At 45.7% G+C, this 19,058-nt stretch overlaps 3 protein-coding genes; all 3 read left to right on the forward strand.

Moving 5' to 3' along the window:
* Positions 1-10,711: 10,711 nt before the first annotated feature.
* GSTUM_00008445001 (uncharacterized protein) lies at positions 10,712-11,567 on the forward strand. XM_002840047.2 has 2 exons: positions 10,712-10,805; positions 10,857-11,567. Exons 1-2 carry the CDS (start codon positions 10,773-10,775, stop codon positions 11,271-11,273), a joined length of 450 nt encoding a protein of 149 aa, XP_002840093.1. The 5' UTR covers positions 10,712-10,772; the 3' UTR covers positions 11,274-11,567.
* Positions 11,568-12,216: 649 nt separating this feature from the next.
* GSTUM_00008446001 (uncharacterized protein) lies at positions 12,217-13,626 on the forward strand. XM_002840048.2 has 4 exons: positions 12,217-12,534; positions 12,602-13,064; positions 13,119-13,264; positions 13,319-13,626. Exons 1-4 carry the CDS (start codon positions 12,253-12,255, stop codon positions 13,565-13,567), a joined length of 1,140 nt encoding a protein of 379 aa, XP_002840094.1. The 5' UTR covers positions 12,217-12,252; the 3' UTR covers positions 13,568-13,626.
* Positions 13,627-15,104: 1,478 nt separating this feature from the next.
* Positions 15,105-18,809, forward strand: GSTUM_00008447001 (uncharacterized protein; the record flags this gene model as incomplete). The annotated part of the gene is made up of 1 exon (XM_002840049.1): positions 15,105-18,809. One exon carries the CDS (start codon positions 15,105-15,107, stop codon positions 18,807-18,809), a length of 3,705 nt encoding a protein of 1,234 aa, XP_002840095.1.
* Between the last annotated feature and the right edge of the window lie 249 nt (positions 18,810-19,058).

Here is a 19,058-nt window from a genome sequence, read left to right on the forward strand (position 1 = left end):
ACATCATTATGGTATTCGGATGGTGATTGGTAACCAGATAAAGTTGTCGAGGGCTTGCTCCATAGCTTGATTCTCCGCATCGCTACTTTCGAATTCCGATTCAAAGTATGGTGCCCAAAATCCATCTCTAGTTTCGAGTTCTGCATGCCACCGCTCAGTTTCTGGCATCGTGGGTGTCCAGCACATAGTGATGTAGTTGATTGTTGGGGGAAGGGATCCATTCGGCATATTGTTTTTCCACCACTCATTTACCATATCCATAGCGTGCTCTAGTCCTTCCAGTGGTTCCCAACTGTTTTCGCTCGTTGGATATCCTTTCCATTTGACTAAGAATTGATCATTTCCATGCCAAAGGCAGTAGTCTCAGATTTCTTCAACTTCCCATTCATCTTTCTTCTCAATGATGATAGGTTCGGGTCGAGAGTGGGTTCTTCCAGGGAACTTAGAATCGTCATTTGGGTGGAATCGTTTGACAGCAGAGGCGTGGAATACTGCAGTATTGCGGTGGTACATGCGTCCATCCATCTGGACAGTGTAGTTCTCTGTATGTTCGTCAAAAGATAAGACCTTAAAAGGTCCTCGCGATCGGGGTTGTAGTTTCTTGCTGCGTCCAACATTGGTGATGAACATGTTTCCATGTACCATGAGCATATCCCATGGTGGAATAGGGACATGTTTGCGTCGTCGCTTCTGAGCAGTAGTGGTGCTTCAGAATCGGGCAGCGTTAACAGCTTGGAAGGCATCATTCCGAATTGCTTGGTGGCGGTTTAGGTGGTCATCAGAGGTAGGGACTGAGGAGTTCTTAAATAGTGTTATAGGTAGGAGGCGGTTTGACGGCCAAAGACTGCCTTGTATGGTGACATCCCCAAGGTATCTGAAAATCCGGCATTGATATATGCAGCGAGCTCAACAAGGGCTGGTTCCCAATTGGTTTGTCGTTCATTGATCATATTCCTAATTCCGGTCTTAACCTCGCGGATTTTTCGTTCTGCTTGGCCATTAGTCTCATGGTGTCCAGGGGCAGCCATAATGTGGTTTATTCCAAGGGAGGTCAAGGTTTGCTTCCAGAATCTGGTGGTAAAGCAGGGATCAGCATCACTGACAATAGATGAGGGGTACCCATGGGGGGTAAACAGGTATCGTTGGAGGTTATTCCAGGTATCTTTAGAGGAATCGGTAAGCTTCATTGGTATAAGCCATGTGTATCCAGAGAATCGGTCTACAGCTACAAAGATGGTGTCATATCCAGCGGATTTATTGAATGGTCCTGCAAAATCGATGGCATATGATTCGAATATTTCACATGGTAGTTGGAGGGTCTGTACTTTTCCTTCAGGTAGTTGTGTTCACTCCTTGTTTGCCTGGCAGAGTTCACATTGTTTGACGAAATCGCAGAAATCCTTGCGCATCTCAGGCCAGTAAACATATTCTGAAGCATATTGAGGGTTGCGGTCCGCACTGTGGTGTCCTTTGTTGTGAATCACGGATATGACATATTCTCTAATAGTCATTCCCTTGAACATATGGCCTTTTGGTATGTATAGGCAACGTTCACCATAACAGTGCTGGTATAGACCATTCCGTTTGATATGTTGTAGGGAGCAAGGTCTCCATGCCTGGAGCTATCCATGGCTTTGAAGTAAATCGGGTCATGGCGATATCCTGCTATCATTTGGCTTCGGAAAGAGGAGATTAATTCTGCTGTGGGTGATCTAACATATCATTCATCCTCGATTAGGGATCCTCTTGTTGGTTCAATAGGAGCTTCCTCTTCCTCAAAGGTTTCATAGAGTTGACGCCGATGCTCGGGAATAGTTGGGAGTATGACCGAGACAATGGTTTCATTGTTATATACTCGTAATGGTCCACCATATAGTGGTGGTGAATCGATAATGGGAGGAGAGGATGGCGGGGCTGACTGTGGGGGTTGTAAATAGGATATTGCCTCCACGTAGGCTGCTGCTTATTCGAGTTCTTCAAGACCTTGGTATCGTGTTGGAACAGGATTAAGGGCATGAGGAGGTTGGGTCGATTCATCTTCATTGATCATCTCTTCTGCTCCTTCTATGGTGTCGAGGCTGGTGTCTTTGGAATCGTCAGTAGGCATATACTACGGTCGCTGGTATCTGTTGCTGAACTTGATCTCTGTCTGGTGAAAAGGTCAGGTGTCATGATAACAGTGGGACCAGTGGAGTCTGCTTTGTTCAAGTTCATGAGGAGGTGTGCTGCGGAGCGTGCAGTTGTCTTTCCATTCTTCATCAATGTCCTTTCTTCGTTCGGTTCCGGCAGCACTGTACATGGTGTAAGAGAAAGGATTGGCGGGAGCGGCAGAGCTGGTGGTAGCCATCGATGGTTCTTGTTCATAGGAGGTGTCGTCAAGGCTGTCCTCGCTTTGTCTTGTGTGGTCGTGAACGAGAGGGGGGTCTGCGATGTCTTGATTCTCATATAGGCGGGAGAGAGCATCAGCTAAATAGTTCGTTCTTCCAGGGGTATAGGTGATTTTTGCATCGTATTTGCTGATTTCACCTATCCATCTTGTTCTTCTCCTTCCAGGTATCTTTTCTGTTTTAAGGTTAGTGAGGGGTTGGTGGTCGGTAACAATAGTGAAGGTATTGCCCATCAGGATGTGATTGAAAGTGGCGAGAGCATCAATCACAGCAAGGGCTTCCTTGTCTGTTGTTCCATAGTTCATCTGTGAGTTAGTGAACTTCCTGCTGTGTAATGCCGCCAGTCTTGCCGTTTCATGGGAGGCCCCTTGCCCAACCCATGCTCCAACTCCAACATCCGATGCATCAGTAATCAGCCATATCGGTTCTGGTTTACTATAGTCGATAGGTTGAATAACGTTGGCGTTTTTAATCAATTCCTTGATGTTGGTAAAGGCTTGGTCATGGGTGTGGGTCCAGATAAATTCTGCATTGCCAGTAAGGTCTGTGAGCGGCGCTGTCACAGTGGCATGGTGTGGGAGGAACTGTGAAATATAGTTGACTAGTCCTAGGAATCGCATGAGTTCCTTTTGATTCCGGGGTGTTGACCATTCCGTTAAACAGGTTATTTTTCCAGGGGCTGCGTGTATTCCTTCATCATCTATGACATGTCCTAGAATATCGAGTTTGTCGGCAAACAGGATTGACTTGTTTCTGCTAGCGTAGAATTTAGCTTCCCTAAGTTTGGTACAAACCAGTCCTATATGGTAGGCATGTTCTATTTCGGTGTTTGAGAAGATGAGAATATCATCAATGTATACCCAAATAAAATGGTGGCGGTATTCGCTTAGGAGGTTTTCCATGATTCGTATAAAGGTGGCGGGCGCATTCATATCACCTTGTAACATAACTCGGCTAATGAAACTTCCGAAGGGTGTTTTGAAACTGTTGTAGCGTTCGCTTTCTGGATCTAATCTTGTTTGGAAGTTGGCATCGCTTAGGTCAATCTTACTTTGGAATCTAGCCCGTCCAACTGCATTTAGAATCAGGGTTTGGTTTGGGATAGCGGAGCTGTCCATAACCGTGTTATCTTTCCGTAGCTTGAGATCAACCAAGGGGCGGATTCTTTTGCCATCTGCTTTGGGTTGAACAAACATAGGAGCGGCACCTGGAGCTTCTGCCCGGTAGATGACTCCTCTTCTTTGTTGTTGGTTGATCCAATCACAAAGTGGGCTTTTGTATGCGTCAGGAATAGAGTAGGTGGGTTGGTTTTTTAGATTAGAGGGGTCTCGAAGGCGGATGTGGTGATTCACCTCTCTCATAGGCGGTAGTGCTTCGGGTATTTGATCAGGGAAAACGTCAGAGTACTCATCCAATAGTCGTAGGGCAGTTGCTTCACAGACTGCGGCTCGGTATTCTCTGCTTGTTGGCTTGCATGAGACTCTAACCTTCTGTTCTGGGAAATCAATAGTTGATTCCCCACACCTGATTATAGCTTTATGACGATTCAGGAATGGCATGCCTATTAGGGCATCGTATTTGGCTAAATTCCCAACCAGCATTTCCTGGAGGGGTAGGACTGCAGAACCAAGTTGAATGGTTGCACTACAGGTTTTATGGCTTGTGGATCGTGATCCTTTTACTGCCATATTGACTGGTATGGGTTGGTTAAGGTCTCGAGTAGGGAGTCCATGGACAGAGACAAAGGCATTACTGATCATATCTCTTCCGATTGCACCAGTGTCGAATAGGACTCGAGCCTTTTTGCCATTGATCAGGATAGTACCTTCTAAAGCGGTATGTGCTTTGAATGTAGCCGGAGGTCGAACACTATTGCATTCCACATTGATATACCCGATATGGATCTCTTCATATTCACAGGATTGGGAGTTATCGCTTTGAACATTGTTGGCCAATGCCTCTTGCTTAATTGCTTTTCCTTTTCCTTTTTTCGTAGGACAGTTCTTTGCCATGTGTCCTGTTTTTCCACATTCAAAACATTCTCCTTTTTCCCGTCTCGATTGTTTGGAGGATTTTGTTTTCTTCTTGAAAACCCGTGGGGTATTGTTAGGAATACCGAGATCCGATACCTAGGAACCACCCTAGGTAGGGTAACCTCTCCCGAAATCGAAATCTCAGGTCTCCAACACCCCCCTCCGGCCCCCGGACGGGGCCCGCGCGTCATCATACATATCGATCTAAGTTGCGTCCTGTAAGTATTATACCACACAATCGAAGGTGTTAAAATAACACCGTATACGTCGCCGCCGTCCGTCCGACCGGATCCTGTTCGCTGGATATATAAGAGGGGACCTTTGGCTAGGTCTGGGAAGTATAACGGAGTGAATCCGTCAACTACCCAGAAGGTTACTAGACTTCAAGAACGTGATATCTTCGGCATGGGCCGTAAGTAACGGGATGTTTTCGCACAAAAAAGATAATGATGAATAGTAAAGGATCTTAATGAAAGACCAATACATTCACATCTACCCTACGAGAACCAGAAGAGTCTGGAACTCCTGAGAATACTACCATCGAACCCAATGAAGTTCAAGGAGTGTTACAACTAAGTTCCGGTACATACTGCAACCGAAGGGGTGACTCCCAAACCGGTAACAGTAACCAGAATCCTATTACCCACGGCAACCAAGGGTTACCGACCGAGGGATTATCTACCAATCCTATGGAAAGGCTTCCTGCAGGCAAGTAGGAAGTCCTCCAGAAAAGACCTATCGGTTGGGTATGGAGTTATGAAGAGTTGAAGTTAGATGACCTAGAAAGTCGGTAATAACAACTATCTTCGCAGATGCAACCTGCAGACGAAACTGATCATTTCGTCGACAAGGGAGACGATTGGGGCCAACACAGTTCGACTTGAGAATTGGGCCATTTGTCTAAAAAGACTCTCACCATCGGATAATTACTATTGGAAACAACATGCCTTCCAAATAGTCATATTATAATTATCAAAGAGGGTGTGATGATTTTCAGGGTCTCCAGGTGTTCGCACCTTGGAGGAAAACCCGACGTTGCGAGTTATATTGGAAAAGGGTACATGGTTGTATGTTAGTTAGATGTAGTCCGCGAACACTCAGACGCGGAATATAAATATCGAAGTGCCTCCCAAGCTCTAGACATCATCAAGCAACGGAGAAGAAACCTTAACAATATAATATTGTTCTTACGATTTTACTTTACTTTACCCTACTTTACTTCGCTCTTAGTAGTCATAAACGAAACGAGTGAAGTTCGAGCCTTCCTAGACAATCTCCGTCTATAAAAACGAATCTCGATCGGCCTAGACAACTCTGAAGTCTATCAGGTTGTCTCCGCCTAACAGGTATTGTCTCCAGAGTTGCTGGATGCTTTATGTCGTGGCTGGCTGTTCCTACTAGAGGATGTCTGTGTTTTGTAGGCCTTGGTCTCATGGAGAATGGCATCCTTTCGTTCTGCTCTTGCAATTATTACTGCAATATCATCATCATCTTCCACGAGTGGTTCTACTTCTCGCCGGAGGGTAGAGTGCATGGTGTCGTAGAATCGTCGCTTCAGGATGTATTTGGAGATACTTCCTCTCTCCATTCGGTCCTTATACATTATTAGGTCCGTAGCCATATCAGTGATTCGCTTGACATGCGTTCCGTTAACTTGCTGGAACTGGTTGAATTTGTTGTATAGGAGGTCGTTGGTTATAGAGGATTGGAATCGTCCTTTCAGGTAATCGAGAACTGTAGATCCTCTTAATCTTATATTCCCGCCGAAGTCCTTATAGCATTGGTGGTATGCGTCAGTTGCCTTTCCTTCACAGAATGATCCAATGATAAGTCCGGTTGTAGGGTCTTCCACGTCTTTTCCTTGTAAGAGTAGGAAGTGTGAGAGTTCTGTTGCCCATCGTTCAAAGGCTTCAGGTTTGAGGTCTTTTCCTTCTCCTGTGAACTTTGCTGGGAGGTGGAGTTTGAACTTAGGGGGTTCAAATGCTGTGGGTACCTCCTCTTCTTCAGGCCTTGCCCGAGATTTCCCTCCTCCAGAAGGCCCTCCTCCTGTGCTAGCCATATCTGATTCGCTACTAGATTCGGGGTCGTTTGGAGGTTCAAAGGAAGGCTTCTTTGCTGGGGTAGCAGGGAATTCTCCTGGAGGTTGTGTATCTTCCGTGTTTGCAGGGTCGCCCGACTCTTTAGCAGAGCGCCGGGGTTGTTTCTTTCTTGTAAGGTCTTGCCGTGGGATTTTCTTCCCACTCCTGGTCGTCAAAGACTCTATCTTGGGATTGAGATGAAGCCAAATGTGCTGTGATTCTGCCGCTTCTCTCCGCTAGCATTCTGAGGTGGATATCGATAGGTTGATCAGGCCTAAATCCGGGGACAGGTTCTTAACCACTTGCTGAGGTTAAAAAAATGTAACGTGTTCGCAAGGTGCTAATCACGTTATCGGTAATAGATACGATAGTTGGCAGGTGGCTTGCTCTTCCAGAGAGAAGGCGAGAGCTGAGAACTAAAGGAGGCTTCGAGGGTGTACTGGGGAACAAAGAAGTAACCGTTCAACTAAGTATATTGAAATACTGTCTGTCGAAGTCTGCCCTTTCTATCGTAGAAACAGGCGGTCTTTAAATACACAAATCTGTTCATGTCTTAACATGAACGAAACTAATCAAAGGTATCAATCGATACACTTCGGTAAAATTCTTTAAGTGTCAAAGCGACACTTGAAACAAAACATAAAACAAAACCAAGTCTCAAACGATACTTAAAACAAACCAAGTGTCAAAGCGATACTTAAAACAAAACAAGTATCAAAGCGATACTTATAACAAAACATAAAACAAAACCAAGTATCAAACGATACTTAAAACAAACCAAGTATCAAAGCGATACTTAAAACAAAACAAGTATCAAAGCGATACTTAAAACAAACCAAGTATCAAAGCGATACTTAAAACAAAACATAAAACAAAACCAATAACCGAGTACCCGTACCGGTTACAACTATAATGCCACAAAATTGAAGGTATAAGAATAACACTATATACGTCACTGCCCATCTGTTTAACCAGATCTAGTTTGCAAGATATATGAGAGGGGACCTTCAGCAAGGTCTGGAAAGTAGAATGTAGTGAATTTGTCAACTACTCAGAGGATTACTAGGCTGCAAAGATGTGACATCTTTGGTATGGGCCATAAGTAACAGGACATTTTCACACTAAGATATGGTATCGAATAGTAAAGGATTTCAACAAGAAACCAATACATTCACACCTACCGGACGATAACCAAAAAAGTCTGGAACTCAGAGAAACACTACTATAGAAGCTAATAGACTTCAAGGAATGTTGCAACTGGGTTCAGAAATGTGCTGACATGGCAGGAATAGTTCCCAATACTAGAATGGCGGATAAAATCCTGTTACCTGAAACAACTAAGGGTTGCTGACCGAGGAATTATCTCTCAATCCAGTAGAATAGCTTCCTGTAAATTAGTAGGAAGTCCTCCAGAAGATATCTGTCAGTTGGATATAGAGTTATAAAGGTTTAAAGTCAGGCAATCTAGGAAGATTGTAATTACAACTACTTCTGCAGATACAACCCACAGATGAAACTGATCATTTCATTAATGACAGACAATTGGGGCCAACTCAGTTCAACTTGAGAACTAAGCTATAAGTCTAAAGACTCTGATGATCAGATAACTACTATTAGAAACAGCATGGTTCCTAATTAGTAATATCATAATTACCAAAGATGGTGTAGTGATTTTCAGAGTCTCCAGGTGTTTGCACCTTAAATAATACTCGACATTGTAAGTTATAATCAGAGAGGTACATAGTTGTGTAATTGATAGATGTAGTCCACAAACACTCAGATGTGGAATATATATATTAAAGTACCTCGCAAGCTTTTAGATATCATCAAGCAACGGAGAAGAGATTTTAACAATATAATATTGTCTTCACGATTCTATTCTACTTTACCTACTTTACTTTGCTCCTAGTAGTCATAAATGAAACTAGTAAAATCTGAGTCCTTTAAGACAATCTCCATCTACAGAAAAGAATTTTGGTTGGCCTAGACAACTCTGAAGTCTATCAGGTTGTCTCCGCCTAGTAGTAACTAGGCTCCAAATACCCTTACACCCGAGTACAATACTGGTACTGGTACTCTGACAAATTTGAGTCATCCACATGTACTTTTTATACTAAAAGTGGCCATTCACAACCATGTAGCAGTTCTAGGTCCACATCAATTGATTGTGTATCAGCTCTGGATACCAGAGAGTGGTGCAGATTTTACAATAACTGTAGCTGGTATGGGTACTCAGTTAATAATTTTATTTTATCTTTTGTTTTAAGTATCGCTTTGATACTTGATTTATTTTAAGTATCATTCGATACTTAGTTTTGTTTTATGTTTTGTTTTAAGTATTGCTTTGATACTTGGTTTGTTTTAAGTATCATTTGATACTCATTTTTTTCTTATGTTTTGTTTTAAGTATCACTTTAATACTTAGTTTGTTTTAAGTATCATTTTATACTTAGTTTTGTTTTATGTTTTGTTTTAAGTATCGTTCTGATACTCAAGTTATTTTACTAAAGTATATCATTTAATATCTTTAAATAGTTTCCTTCATGCTAGACATGAACAGATTTGTGTATTTAAAGACTGCCTGATTCCGTGATGGAAACACCAGACTTCAACAGACAGTATTTCAATATACTTGGTTGAACAGTTACTCCTTTGTTTCTCCATACACCCTCAAAGACTCCTTTAGTTCTCAGCTCTCACCTTCTCTCTGGTAGAGCAGGCCACTTGCCAACTATTGTACCTATTACCGAAAACGTGAATAGTACCTTGCAAATATGTTATAATATCTACATCTTAGCTAAATTAGAGTTATCTTGAATTGTTGTAAAAATCACAATTATCTTAATGTACCTTTTTCTATGGACTCTTATATAAGTTCCAAGACTTGGCATGAATCTTTTGATAGCTGAAGCTTCTCTCCCCTGAACATGAGATAATTCACAATTAATTGTAGATAAAGAGAAATTTGTGAAGCATGAATCTTACTTGCTCACTTGACAATGGCTCAGCATGATATATAGTTAACAACTACAGCTCAACCCGTCTCCATCGTTCGAGCTCAAATGATTTCTCTCTCTAAATTCACACTGACCTCTACCACTTTTCAACAAATCAGCCCTGGCTGCCTTTTCCAAATCCAAATCCGCCACAACTGCCACGATAATAATGTCAAGGAAACCAATCACATTGACTGCTGCCACCCTGGTAATACCACCATTATCCCTCTGTCTTATCACAATAGGCATTTATCGGAGTAATTATCTGTCAAAGATAAATTTCCCCCATTTTGGGAGAGCTAAATCTTAGAACTACAATCTGATTTACTCTTTGTTGTTTCCTCCACTTGTCTTGTTCATCTGCCTTCTGGAGACCCAACCTGCAGAGCAAGAGCCACCAGGTGGTGTAAAGTTAATATCACCTTCCATCACACCCATCCCCCAACTGTCAAAGAACCATTCATAACTACCAACATGGAAATTGCTATAGTAGCCGCTCCGGCGACTCCATCTAACAAGTGCACCTGGTTCTAGTACATTCCAACAAGGGGAGGCATCATGTGGGAGTTCTGGTAGGGTGTATGAGGAGGATTCTCATGGGGTGCGGTCTTGCCGCAGCAAATACGGAGTATAGGAGGTATTCTGGAGAAAGGGGAGGGCTGATCTTGAGGAAAAGGTAGTCTAGCTACGAAATAAATGTGATTAACCAAGACTAAATTTTATGGAACTTTTCGACCCAAGCTTAGAGTGCGATAAGGAATTTGCACCAACCTAGTTGAGGGCGTCTTGCCCCTGCTGATAGGTGATAGCAGAAGGTATAGAGATTCAAAATAGATTCTTGATATTAGATGAGATGGAGCTCTTGGGTTTCTCCCGTCATAATTCACCAAACAGAGTTTATTTCCTAATCTGCCTTCATACTATAAACAGCCTTTGAATACAACGGCCGAATATTCTATTCTCCAAATACGTCCATAGTCTAGCCCATAGTAAACTCTCCATGGGATAGAGGCCACGGATTCGTGAAAGCGCACCTTGACACCTTCTCTCCCCTTCCTAAACACTCTCTGCTGGTAGAGCTCCCGCCAAAAACACACAATCCCTCGGCTCCTCCGGTAGACTAAAATCCAGCTTACTCATCAGGAACATAGCGGGGCTTGCCAAGTCTCCAGAACTCTGTCCCTCCATCCGCATATCATACCAATCTCAATCCCATAAAATAATCCACGTCTTCCACACACCCCTTCAACCCTAACAAACTCACAAAAATCAACTATCATGACCTATTCTCCATCAGCCAAATACAGAGGCGTAAGTATCCCTGCCCCCCCCCATAAATGTCCAAACTAATAGCCACCCCAGGCGACAGTGGAAGACCTCGACCTCCCTCCGGCGCTGAGCATCTCCCCCTCGGCCCCCATCTCGACGGCACTAGCAATGGCCCACGATCGCGATTACTCACAACTCACTGTGACATCCTCCACTACCCGCGCTCTCCTCGGCTACCTCTCTGTCCCCAAGATCGAATCGCTGTTACAATCATCCTCCCCCGGAAGTAATATTAGACTCTCCGACCCCGTCAGCAAAGTCATGAACAGGTTCGATCGCAAGAAGGGGAACGTGTATAAGGTTATTACGCCAAACACTACATTAGAGGAACTCGAAGAGTTCCTGAAGAAGGAGGAGTTTGCTGTTATTACCGATGAAGGGAGGAAGTTCGTTCTGGGGGTTGCAACCAGGGGTGATCTGGAGGAGTTTACAAAGAGGAGGCCTGCCTAGTTTATTCCTATAGGGTGGGAATGTGAATCCGGATATCGCGGTTTGCTGGGGTTTCCTGGGTTGCTGGAAGCTGGCTGGTTTACCTGTTAAAACAAGGCTTGTCTTTATCGGTATCATTTTTTCATCTTTACTCTTCGTTACTCTTTCTGCTTGTGACTTCCTCCCTCTCGAGGTGTTTTGTATGTATTTTGGCGATAACTTTGCCGCTACGGCGGTAGGTGTCTAGTTCTGAAGAACGTTTCACAACCTTTATGGTTCGTGCCCCAATGAATACTATCATACCCATAACTGTAACAGCGAAGCGCCCTCTATATTATTCCCATACTCAAGCATTCTCGGAGTGACCCCTAGCCCTGTGAAAGCTCAATTGGAACCATACCCCAACTGCACTGAGGGTGCCCACAAATTGATTGCTTCTCCAAACGCCCTGATTTGGTCCGAACTATGATAGCAAAAAAGATGAAAAAGGAACTCCTGAGCTAATGTAGCATGAATCACTTAAAGTTAATTTAATTTGCCCATTGATCAATATTCTCAAGTTACCCCTACCCCTTACTTTTTAGGAACTACTTCTGAATACTCTATCAACATATTTTCTTCAATCATTCCGCCAATCTAAACTCTTCATCCCCAGAATCGGATCACATCCTACAGGCGAAATGTTCGGGGAATATACCGGTAACGTAGTTTATCAATCACTTGAGCACAGTAAGCCTGATGGATGCAGTAGACAAGAGGATGCCGGTAGCCGCATTACTATACTCGTACAGTACAGTACAGTCGCAATTAACTTCTGCAGTTCAAATAAAACAGAAGCAGTGACGTCATCCCCCCACTTACTCGAGTAGAGCACTCAAGTAACTTACGTGTACAGGATAAACCTAGTACTTAATTTATCTGCCGACCCCAATTTTTTCCCCCCCTTCTCTTCTCTTCCGTTCATCAATTCCCAAGGTTTTCTTGTCCAACTATTTCCGATATGTCTGGAATAGCTACACCTACATGCGCCAACTCCTCAGTAGTCTTCCCCCCGACACCGTTCTCCGTCACGGTTCTCCAGAAGAAGGCACGGCCGGCCCAAGCTTCGGCCGCATCGCTATACCCATATTCATCCATCTCAGAAGAGGCTAAGAAGCTAGGGAAAAAAGCCCAGGCAGAGTTTCCATATGCCTCGGAAGTAACACAAGGGAAGGCGGGGAAAATAGACATGTATTCCCCAAAGTTCTATGCAGCTTGTACCACCGGCGGAATCCTAGCATGTGTATACCTCCCCCCACTCTCCCCCTCTTCCAACAAATAGCACCACAAGCGGAGCTAATATACCCCAGGGCCTTACACACACCGCTGTCACCCCCCTTGACCTGGTAAAATGCCGCCGACAGGTAGACTCAAAGCTTTACCGCTCAAACATCCAAGCCTGGCGCACAATCTCGAGGGCAGAGGGCATCCGCGGCATCTTCACGGGCTGGTCGCCGACGTTCTTTGGCTACTGCGCTCAGGGAGGTCTGAAGTACGGTGGCTACGAGTTCTTCAAGAAATTCTACTCGGACCTTGCGGGGCCGGAGAAGGCGGCGAAGTATAAGACGGCGATTTACCTGGCTGGATCGGCGAGTGCAGAGTTCATTGCCGATGTCGCGTTATGCCCGCTCGAGTCCGTTAAGGTTAGGACGCAGACTACGATTCCGCCGGAATTTAAGGGCACCACAGAGGGGCTGAAGAGCGTTGTTGCGAAAGAGGGGTTTGGGGGGTTATATAAGGGGCTGTACCCCTTGTGGGGGAGGCAGATTCCTTGTGGGTCCCTCTTGTCCTGGGGGTGGTGGGAATAGGGTGCTGACCGTACAGTAGATACCATGATGAAGTTTGCGTCTTTTGAAACGGTGGTGGAAATGATTTATGACTACCTTCCTAAGAGTAAAGATCAATATGGAAGTGGGGTTCAGACGACGGTGTCGTTTGCGGGGGGCTATATCGCTGGTATCCTCTGCGCAATTGTAACCACATCCCATCCCCCTACTTATCCCCAATCATATACTAACTCCACGAAGGTCTCCCATCCCGCAGATGTAATGGTCTCAAAACTCAACGCAAACCGCCGGCCCGGCGAAGCTTTCGGTGCTGTTATGAAGAGAATCTATGGGGAGATCGGATTCGGAGGACTCTGGAACGGCTTGCCAGTCAGAATCGTCATGATCGGTACCTTGACTGGGCTACAATGGCTATTGTACGACAGTTTCAAGTTGGCTGTTGGGTTACCAACCACTGGTGGTTCAGCCCTTGAGAAAGGGGAAAAATAGGTATCATTGTTAAGAGGAAGAGCTATCATACTGCAATACGAACGGATGGTTTGAAAGTGTTTATAGATGATTGATTGATCAATGGCACAAAAGCCCTGTCCCTACTTTTACCCCCTATGAGAAAAAAAAGAGTCCCACGCACCGTCACTCGCGCTATCGAGTGATTCCAGATGACCAAAAACTTAGCGAACAGCCGTGATCGGCGCAGGGAATTTACGGGACTGTAACAAACCATGCATCCATTCTTCGTAATTTACACGAGGTACCCCGCGACGATTCCGGGGTAGACATCTTATAGATACTCTACCGGTATGATAGGAGATTATGGGAATGGGAAAAACGTGAGTGGAATGCCCATGCATCATTCCGATCCAGCGAATTGGGCACACGTCAAAATCAAGCAGTGTTCGCTCGATGGTTGAGGCTGAGGTTCATTCCCTCGGTTCGGGCACTAAATCCACGCAGCACGAGCCTATCATTTTTCTCCGCCATTGCCGCTCTCCCCTTCCCGACTCAGACAGAATTCCCCTTTGGCGGTTGGCCACAGCAAGGATAGAGTCTTGGCGAGTCATTTTGGGTGGGGAAAATAAAGCTTGGTGCCATCTCGTTCCCGTAGCAACACATGTCTTTTCTAATAATAGCAGGCATTCTCACTCAACAACCCCTTTACCCAGACGTGTGTTCCTCTACTTGTATGGGCAAGGATTTTCTCAATGGAGATGGGTGGTTAGGACCAAATCAAGATTTTCTCTCCTCCACTTGTACCGATACTCCCCCTCCCCTTCCTTTTTCCCCAACCCTTCGTTCGAATCCCCTTCCTCCTCAGTTGTTTGTTCCCTTCCATTCTCGTTCGTTGCCTCTCGCTATCCATCTCACCCACTCTCACTCGTTCTCTTTTCTTGTTTGGTTCTTTTTTGCCCCTGTTTGTTTGCTTGCTTCCCTGCTTGCCTGCCGCATTCACCCCTCACCCCCTGTTGCTGGCTTGTACTCCCTCACCCATACCCCCTCCCGCCTCGAAACCTTCCCCTAATTTACCCATCGTCACCTGGTATTGTTTTTCTTGCTCCCTCCGCCTACCGGTGATGATCATACCTGTTTCTCAGTTACGGCTGTAGGGGCTTTCCATCGTTGTACTTGTATTAAATTATTTTTTTTTGCCCTCTCCGCCATCACCGCCTCTCACTATCTTCCTTTGCTCCCGACAACGCAGGGTTGTAACGGTCGTTGCTAGCGTGTCTTTGTTCGTTTGTTTGGACTTGGTGGTTAAGGGGGCATAGTGAGGTGGAAGCTTTCGCTACCGATAACTACAATCTTTGACGGTGACAACGGGTTACCGGAGTTCATTCATTTGTTTGTGCCTTGCAACTGGCTGAGAGACCTGGGATTGGAGGACTTCCCTGAGTCTTGAGTTTTGTTGTGAGTTGCCTCCTCAACCAACTGATTAGCGATAGCTTCTTCTTTTTAATTACCTGTGGTGGGATTTAGCAGCCGTACTAATTTCTCTACTATCCGGTTAGATCCTCTTCGGCACCCTACCATGTCGCTGCCTCAGCGACCCGAGCCAACATCGCCCGGGCATAGGGGCTCCGGGCGGCATCATCGGCTGAACGATGTGGAGACTGGACCCGCATATTATGTCGACGAGCAGCAGTACAGTGGTCCTCCAACGAGAAGACCAACATTGCCGACGGATGGTGGACCTCAAGCTGGTGGGATGCCAGGGCCTGCTGACCCTTATACACCCACAGGCACTCCCGGTCCCGAATTTGGACGAAGAAGGAGTCTGATTAGACCGGAGCGAAATAGAATTGATAGGGACCATCCAAATTACTACTACCGACAGCATGCGCAGCGACAGAATATGAATGTACTTCCTTCCACAACGGGCAACGATCCCATAGTCGAAGACCGTACGGAGGCCTCGTCGCATGCCTCAACAGATTCAACCGATCTCAAGAGTTTGACTCGGCCAACTCAGTCAAATCCTAGGTACTCGGAGGACGGAATGGAAGCGGTGGCCAGAAGGCATAGCTCGAGGAAATTGACCAGGGCGCATTCGAAGAGGCATTCATTGAACGAGAAGGAAAAGCTGAAGAAACAGGATGATGCTGTTCGCCCGCCTTCTCTGTGGAACGTTTACTGCGCAATCATCACCTTCTGGTGTCCAGGTGCACTTTTGAAGTGCTTCGGTAAGCCTGCCAAAGCGCAACAACGAGCGTGGAGAGAGAAAATGGGTCTCATCAGTATCATTCTTCTCATTTGCGCGTTCGTCGGCTTCCTTACCTTCGGTTTTACACAATCGGTTTGCGGAGATCCTATTCAACGCTTAAAGGTCAATCAGGTTGGCACTGGATACTTGATCATGCACGGACGAGCCTACGATCTCACAGGGTCCAAACATCCAGCTACTGTTGATTTCCCCGTTAATAGCAACGTTCTATACGATCTTCCCGAGAAGAACGGCGGGAAGGATGCATCATTCTTGTTTCAGAACGTCAATGGCCAGTGCAAGGGGTTGATCACTCCTTCCGAAAAATCGACGATACCCACCGATTCCAGCGGTGGAATGGCTTGGTATTTCCCTTGCAGGGTTTTCAATCAGGATGGGTCCACAAAGCCGAACTTGAACATGACCGATCAGAAATATCTCGGGTACGCCTGCCACACCAGCGGTGCCGCAAGACAAGATTTTTACAGGCTCAAAGGTGCCACCGAAGTTTACTTCTCATGGAACGACATCAAAAACAGCTCTAGAAACCTTCTGGTCTATTCGAGTAGTGTGTTGGATCTTGACCTTCTCAATTGGTTGGATAGCAATCAAGTGAAATATCCGTCTCGGTTTGATGAGTTCCGCCAAGATCCCAAGTTTCGCGGGACCGACGTTACCCATCTTTTCCAAGGTTCTACTGAGAAGAAGCTCGTGAAGTGTTTGTCGGAAATCATTCGCGTTGGCAGTATTGACACTGAAACCGTCGGTTGTATTGCCTCCAAAGTTGTTCTCTACGTGTCTTTGGTCTTTATCGTCAGCATTGTTCTCATCAAGTTCTTGCTCGCCTTGTTCTTCGGATGGTTTTTGAGCTGGAGATTGGGAGCCACTAGGGCTAGTGATATCAGGAAGGACATGAAGAGACGGAGGAACGAGATTGAAGATTGGTCAGATGATATCTACCGCCCACCTCCAAAGCTAAAGGATGCAAATGCCCCCGTTGGAGACCGTTCTTCTAAGAGAGGAAGTTTCCTGCCAACCACCAGTAGATTTACCAGTCCTTATGCTCAGGAAAGACCTCAAAGCCGTCACAGGCCTCTCCCTACTACTATGGGCTCCCAGAGTTCTACTGCGAGGTTACTACCACCTGGGCAAGCCATGTACCAACAAGTCGGTCAAAACGGATCTAGAGGAAGCTTGGGTGGAATGATGACCGAATCGATGTCAGGATCGAACCTTCTGGGTCCTAGCCATGGTGGTCAGCCTGGTGAACGACTCAGTGTTTACTCTGAAGTCGACGGACCCGGACCCGCTGGATTCATTCACGAAGCTGTTGTACCTCAGCCACCACCTGAATATCAGCCATTCGGATTTCCGCTTGCCCATGCCTTGTGTCTTATCACTTGTTACTCCGAGGGTGAGCAAGGGGTTAGGACTACATTGGACTCAATCGCGACTACTGATTACCCCAATAGTCACAAGCTCATGTTGATTGTTTGCGACGGTATGATCAAGGGGCATGGCGAAACTATGACCACCCCGGAAATTATCTTGTCCATGATGAAGGATCACGCTGTTCACCCTGACGCCGTTCAAGGGTTCTCGTACGTTGCTGTTGCATCTGGCGCTAAGCGCCACAACATGGCTAAGGTCCATGCCGGTTTCTATGACTATGGGAGGAATTCCCAAATCCCCGTTGAGAAGCAACAAAGAGTACCTATGCTTGTCGTCGTCAAATGCGGAACCCCGGATGAAGAGGGTGGTAAAAAGGCTGGAAATCGTGGTAAACGTGATTCTCAAATCATTCTCATGTCCTTCCTTCAAAAGGTTATGTTCGACGAACGTATGACGGAACTGGAATTCGAGATGTTTAATGGCATTTGGAAGATTACCGGAATATCGCCCGACTATTACGAGATAGTACTTATGGTTGACGCTGATACTAAAGTTTTCCCCGATTCGCTCACTCACATGATCGCTGCTATGGTCCACGACCCTGATATCATGGGACTTTGTGGAGAGACAAAGATTGCGAACAAGACTGGAAGTTGGGTTTCTATGATTCAGGTCTTTGAGTACTTTATCTCCCATCATCTGACTAAAGCCTTCGAGTCTGTCTTTGGCGGTGTCACCTGTCTTCCCGGATGTTTCTGTATGTATCGTATAAAGACTCCGAAGGGTGGTCAGAACTACTGGGTCCCTATCCTCGCCAATCCCGACGTCGTCGAGCACTACTCCGAGAATGTTGTCGACACCTTGCACAAGAAGAACCTGCTGCTTCTTGGAGAGGACCGTTACTTGTCGACACTGATGTTGAAGACCTTCCCCAAGCGCAAGCAGGTTTTCATTCCTCAGGCAGTTTGTAAAACCATTGTACCGGATGAATTCAAGGTTCTTCTCTCGCAGAGACGCAGATGGATCAACTCGACTGTGCACAATCTCATGGAACTGGTTCTCGTCCGGGATCTTTGCGGAACATTCTGCTTCTCTATGCAGTTCGTCGTCTTCATCGAATTGATCGGAACGCTTGTCCTCCCCGCCGCTATCACCTTCACGTTCTACCTGATTATCATCTCGTTCGTCAAGAAGCCAGTACCCGTCATCCCGCTTGTCCTCCTCGCGCTCATTCTTGGTCTGCCCGCAGTCCTGATTGTCCTCACCGCCCACCGCTGGTCATATGTCCTTTGGATGCTTATTTACCTCATTTCACTGCCCGTGTGGAATTTGATCCTGCCGTCGTACGCCTTTTGGAAATTTGATGACTTTTCCTGGGGTGACACCCGGAAGGTTGCGGGCGAGACGACGAAGAAGGCTGGTATCGAGTATGAAGGAGAGTTTGACTCGAGTAAGATTGTTATGAAGCGATGGGCGGATTTCGAGAGAGGCTTGTCCCCCCCCCAAAAAAATGCCAAAAGACGTGATGCTGACAATAATATAGAACGCCGTCAACGACTCCCGCAATCCGGCTGGGCCCCTCAACCGGCTGGCTCTTGGAGCCACCATCAAGGATACGATGGAGAGTGCCAAGACATGTAGATTTTTTTCTGATTTTTTTTGATTCCTTTTCCACCCGCTTAACGACCGTTTCTCGTAAAACTTGCTGTTTCTCATACCCTCATTGCTCCTGACCCTATCAGCACTACTTAACTCACTGCGTTATTGTACGAGTACAGTGGAAGATAGATAGTTAGATTGATTAGGGACTTTTTTTCCCTTTGATTCCCTCTCCTCTTGTTTTTACATTTTACACCCGTCATACCCAGTGCTTTTTTTTTTTTACAACGT

Source organism: Tuber melanosporum, assembly GCF_000151645.1.
Source record: "Tuber melanosporum whole genome shotgun sequence assembly, scaffold_47, strain Mel28".
NCBI classification, from domain to species: domain Eukaryota; kingdom Fungi; phylum Ascomycota; class Pezizomycetes; order Pezizales; family Tuberaceae; genus Tuber; species Tuber melanosporum.